The 5,962-nt window shown below is 38.7% G+C and overlaps 1 protein-coding gene across 1 annotated transcript; it reads right to left on the bottom strand.

Annotated features, from left to right (window-relative positions):
- On the bottom strand, positions 1 to 806 carry LOC148203835 (uncharacterized). Its single transcript, XM_088107557.1, has 3 exons — positions 747 to 806; positions 517 to 651; positions 1 to 426 (listed from the first exon to the last, which is right to left on the bottom strand). The coding sequence occupies exons 1-3, from the start codon at positions 804 to 806 to the stop codon at positions 1 to 3; spliced, it is 621 nt and encodes a 206-aa protein (XP_087963683.1).
- Positions 807 to 5,962: the final 5,156 nt, after the last annotated feature.

Raw genomic sequence — 5,962 nt, 5'->3', positions numbered from 1 at the left:
TCATTGTTTTCTTCTACCATCTGCAGTATAAGGACTTCTTTTTACGACACTCTTAAGTCGTATTCGGGGTTGCGCTTTCATGCGATCATACATTGTGCTTTGTTGCATTTCAAAACCACCTTCAAACACCGGGGTTTGCTGCTCATGTTGAACCGGTGTACTTTGACAACGATCTTCACTTCCCCACAACGGTTCTTCCACAAAATCTTCACCCTTATCTTCATTTTTTGCTTCAACCAACTTTCTTAAATCATTAATACTACTTTGCATGTCCGCAATAACCCGTGTTTGTTCTTCTACAACATAAATTAATTTTTCCTTATCTCCTCTATTTTGTTTGTTAAATGGAATACCAAATTTCTCACAAGTGTCTTTCACCATACCATAACAAAGCTCCTCTTTGGACACACCAACATCAATAACAAGCTGCAATGTCATTAACAAATTTTATTTCATAAAAACACAAATCATAAATTACTTTGCACCAACAGATTCATCTAATCAACAACTACTCACCGATCCCTTTACCAAAGCAGTTTTGATAAACTTCTCCCCAATATTGATATCAATCCAGTTCAACAACCTTGGGAATTTTGTTACCCGTGTATTATAAATGGACTTCGATGTCACAAAATGGTGACAAAACCATACCTGCAAATTTTTAATCCATCAACAATGACAATAAAAATGATGAAAACAATAACAAATCATTGTCTTTGATTAACAATTACATAACAAACATGTACCTGCAACAGGTAAGCACATCCTTGAACATGAAAATGGCTTTTGCGTGTTTCATTCTTCATTGTTGTTGAAGCACTACACACACTTTCAACAAAGTACTGAAAAACTAAACTGCCCCAATTGTACTTACCCACACACCCCAACTCCCAAACAAGGTAAAAAAGAATTGGAAATACTACTCCACTTCGATTGGGAAGCAAGAACTCTGATATCCCTACCAATATATACAAGCTGCAAAAATGTTCTATTGGAAAATTTTCATGTTCCTCTAACAAAAAGTCATATACCATGCTCACATCTACTTTCCCCTCAGGGAAGTACTCCCTACAAACACTACCATGCCCAACTTTAGTTAAATCTATCACTTCACCAACAACAGGCAACTCTAATGACAAACACACATCAAATTCAATAAACTTAATAACTTTGTCACCAAAATAAAACCCACTCATGTTATCTACCCATTGACCACATAACTTAGATAACAAATTCCTACCTATCTTAATACAACCTGGCAAGTATAACAACCAACAAAAAACAGTCTTCTCAATGTAACCCTTCTGCTCAGAAGTCAACCGTTCGTTCAAAAGACCTATCATCTTGGTTTTGCAGTAGTGTCTGAACACTAACTGCATACAAAGTCAGGCTTACTATTTAAATACAGTCAAACAATAAATGTATGCAAATCAAATACAATCCTACATACCTTCTTCGTTGTATCTCGACCTTTACTTTGTTCACCAACTTCATCCATCACACTACACCAACACAAAACAACCATAGACAATATATCAACCACAACCATCAAAATAACGTTACCAAAATCGTGCCTCAAAAATTACAAATCAAATAAAACACACCTACGCACAAAGGATTGTCACGCTCGACACTCCGTCGGTCACGGGTTCAGACAATAGTTCCATAGCCGGAACTCCGGCGGACAAGGCACTGTGCCGGTCAAGGGAAGGAATCAAGTGGGAACACAATACTACCTCAAAAAGCCATAATGTCTGCCTAGGTCGGAGGAAGAGGGACTCTATCTACCGTTCACGATTCCTTCCATAAGCAACTCTCCGACGATTCCCCGGCGGCACTCCGGCGGCCACTGCAAGGTTCCGGCACAGGGAAGGAAGCGAGTGGGAGGAATCGAGACTCAAAACGCGCCCTTAGTTGGCTGGGTCGGAGGGAAGACGATGTCGTCTTCGTTTCGTCTGCGAACGCCGGAGCTGCGGCGACCCTGAATCGGAACTGGGTGGAAGAAATACGACAGTGTTAAACGTTGTCCGTAAGCCGACCTAACGTCGGAACTCCGGCGGCACTCCAGCGGCTCTCCGTCGGAACTCTCTATCGAGGGTTCGACTATCTCTCTCAAGCTTCTCTTCTCTCTCTACGAAGGTCCCAATTTTAATTTCTGAAAAGTGAAATTGAAACCGCCAAACTTCAAACCCCTTCTGCACTCCCTTTCCACGTCATTTAAAATTTTCAATCCAATTTTCCACGTGGACCAGTAACATTTTGACACGTGTCCCATGTCAAAATGTTGTCAAGTGTCAAAATGTTGTCAAAACCTGTTGTTAAAGTATCATTTTCCTAAATTTTTATTGATCTGTGACATCTGTTATTCTATTGGATAATGATACTTTGACAATATTTTTTTGACAACATTTTAATACTGTCTACGTGTCATTCTGTGATTGGTCTATATTGGTGTTTATGATTATTATTATTGATTGTGGAACAATTTTGGACCAATCACAGAATAACACGTAGACAGTGTTAAAATGTTGTCAAAAAAATGTTGTCAAAGTATCATTGTCCTATTCCATTACTCCATTACTCCATTACTCCATGTACTTTTTCTCTGTCACCTCCATGTAATTTTTCACCTGTTACTCTATCCATTATCATGCTCGTGACATCTGAATTACGTCTGCGCACACAAAGCTTTTTAAAATAATTTTCAATTTTGAAAAAGATGTATTCTTATTAAAATATATTTTTGAAATTGAAATATGAGTAACAAGGTAATTTTAATAATATTTCTCAGCCGAAGTTCAACAACTGGTCGCTGTCATATAGAATATAATATTATAATATCCAAATGGATAGATAGATAGATAAGGAAATAAATGTTGCAATCCCTGTTGAAATTTCCTTGCATTTTTCACCATTATTCACCTTAGTTGGCTACAAATTTTGAATGTATTCTCACTGGCCTTTTCTCTACTTTTCAAAAATTCATTCCTAGTTGAATAAATGACATCACCGAAAATAAGCAATTAATTTTCTCCTTATGTGCGTTAAGCTCTTGACTTTTTACTTTCTGGTCAAGTTCTCTTTGGAGTGAGAAAAGAACATTGTAACGAGCATGACTTGAGATTGTTGGTTGTAACAAAACATTAATTTGGCAGTTAGTGTTGGTTGCTATTAGTCCTATTCTGCCAGTACAAAATCAATAACACTACAAAGCCCTCATTGTTAAGTAGATTCAGCACCCAATCCCTTTGCCTTCATTGTTAAGTAGATTCAGCACCCAATTCTTACAAAACAACCCTCAATCTTGTCTTTTCTTTCCGCCTTTGATGATCATGTGGGTCTTATCCCAATTTGCCACCTGATGCCTGCATGAGTTAATTATCATCATGAGCTACAATGGCAGGAATTTGACCATGGTTAACAAAATCAATTGTATTCAGCCTTAAGCAGCATAAGACCTTCTCTGGCAGTTTCTCCTGCTTCTAAGCCTGTCAAAGCATAGAATTTTCAATCATATTTAAGGAAATCTAGAGTGACTCCAAGAACAACAAATCCCAGTTATGTATAAGCATAATAGTTAACAGTTGCAGAAGTTGAAAATTTTTAATCAACAAACACATTCATATTCCTTAGTAGTTGTAAACTCCTAGTAGAGAAAAATAATAAGGGCATATCTTTTTAACAAGAAGAATATAAATTCATTTAGCATGATAACTAAATTTAAAGACGAAAATTTGAAGCCAGGTGATCCATTTGTGTAACCTTAAAGAGACTGTGTTGAGGGCGTGAAAGTACTGGCTTTCCATTGTAGGTGTGTATAAGCTTTTTCTGTGCCGAATTTAGCTCAAGGTCCTCTGGATTAACTACCCCAGCCAAAATGTTTAGCCTTTCACTAAAGGGAACCAAGTTTTCCTTTGCAAAGCCTTTCACCTTTTCCATCTCACCATCCATTAGTCTCTGTGAAACCAATACTGTTAAAATGCAACAATCTATCTATTTGGATTCCCTATATTACATTAACTAATAAAAGTTTCATAAAAAATAACCATTTTAATTAACGTATGAGATCAAATATTTACATTTACAATTTTCTTGCTATTCATAGAAATAGAAAAAAAAATTCCATAATCAGTGTCTATAATGTGCTCAAGTCCAGGACATTCCTAAATTCTCAAAATTTTCCAACATCAATAATGAAGTAATGGATAATTTAAAAAGGTACCTTGCATTATAAAAGCCTTTCAGTTGAATAATGGACAATCACTTAAATCCAACTTCTCTAGGTTCTCAAAAGGTCCATTGGCAGGAAGAAAACAATTCCATATAGTTTTTAGATTTTCCATGCCCTCGATTATCAACGTATGCAACTTGGAGAAGAGAGTTACCACCTCACTCGAGTGACTATTAATGTCAATCAAACATTCTAACTCTTTGAGAAAACGTATCTCCAACTTATTCAACTCTTAGTACCATGAGTGCATGTTTATGTCCGCATTTATGCTTTAAAATTTAATTTTTTATGGGATATTTGTGTTTAAATTGTTGATTTGAAGAAGATTTATGATGATTGGATTTATTGTGTTTGAAAATAAAAGGGACTTAAAAAGTGATTTTAATTGCATAAATTATTCTTGGAAATTCTTACGTTTATTTGTGCAGTTGAAATTACAAGTTTATTGGTCCAAATTACAAATTAAGGCCTAAAATTAAATTTTGTTTGGAAAATAATATACAAATGGGCCAAACAGGCAGTTCTTACCCTTACACCTCCTAAATTTTCTACATACACTCCTCTTTTCTAAATCAGGTCCAATACTAAGCCAAACAGTAACCCTATTCTGAATACACCTCCTAAATATTCCAATCCACACCCCTCCTAAATAAACTCCACCAGATTACGCCATGTGGCAATCCATCACCAACATAACAAACCGCCCAGATGATGCCACATCACTGATCCTTGAACTCACTAGTGAACCAATCAGAACACGCCACCTCAGCCCTAACACGTTAGCATAATCTTCTCCACAAAAACCCTAATCGTCGCTCTACTGTCTCCACCTTGCCGCAACCATCCTCATCGCCAGCGCCGTCACACCCAACAACCACGTCGCCGGCCACCACGCGCTAGCCGCCGCAAGGCCACTACCAAAAGTGTCCTCTCCCTCCTTTCTCGCCGGATCACCACCGTTGTTCATCGCGTCAGCACTCTTCCTTCTTCATTGCAAAGCCGCCATCCGCGAGAGACCACCATCCTCATCCTTGTCGCGACAACGCACATCATCATCTTCCTCGCTTCCGCCATGAAGAAGAAACCCCAATCGCGCAACCAAACCTCCATAACCATCGCGCCGTGAAAAAAACCTACACCCAGTCAAGCACCGTGAGTGACTACCTTGCCTCTATCAAGCCTAGATTCACCTGCAAACAGAAACCAACCCAGAATCGCGCCTTTCCAGCACCCAAATTTCCACTTCGAATCCATAAACCTGTGAATAAAAAACATAGAGAAAATCGAGCCGCCCACGCTCATGGAACCCTAAATCGCGGATCCCTTTCTTCTTCCTCGCGAGTTCTGTCGTGCCATCCACAACCACCGCCTCACCATGCCACGACCACCATTAACCTCCATCACCTTCACGCACCGCAAAGGAGAAGAGCAGCGCCTACAGAAACGCGATCCCTCTTCCATTCTCGCGGCGCAGGAGAAGCAACAAGGTGTTTTCCCAATCTGCAATTCCAAAACCCTAATTTTGGGTGAAATGGGGTCTGCCACATGGCGGGCACTCATTGGCCACGTCCATCTGGTCAATGCTGTTTGAATCTGGTCAAGGTTGGTCAATTGAGGGGCTTTCCTACAATTTTGAAAAGAACACAAAGGGGTTGAAGTGTGAATATTGAAATTATCAAGGGCTGTTCTACAATTTTGAAAAATCAGAAAGGCTAAAAGATAAAATTCAGT

Source organism: Vigna umbellata, chromosome 2, assembly GCF_029865625.1.
Source record: "Vigna umbellata cultivar VRB3 chromosome 2, Vumbellata_1.0, whole genome shotgun sequence".
NCBI lineage: Eukaryota > Viridiplantae > Streptophyta > Magnoliopsida > Fabales > Fabaceae > Vigna > Vigna umbellata.
Note: the sequence above shows the minus strand (reverse complement) of the source record. Positions and strands in the feature narration are given on the sequence as shown.

Excerpts from the sequence above, each read along its gene's own strand:
- LOC148203835 (XM_088107557.1), bottom strand. The coding sequence starts at position 806 with ATGAAGAATGAAACACGCAAAAGCCATTTTCATGTTCAAGGATGTGCT. Across the intron at positions 652-746 it reads GATGTGCTTACCTGTTGCAG|GTATGGTTTTGTCACCATTT; the intron begins GTACATGTTTGT and ends AAAAATTTGCAG. Across the intron at positions 427-516 it reads CTGCTTTGGTAAAGGGATCG|CTTGTTATTGATGTTGGTGT; the intron begins GTGAGTAGTTGT and ends ATGACATTGCAG.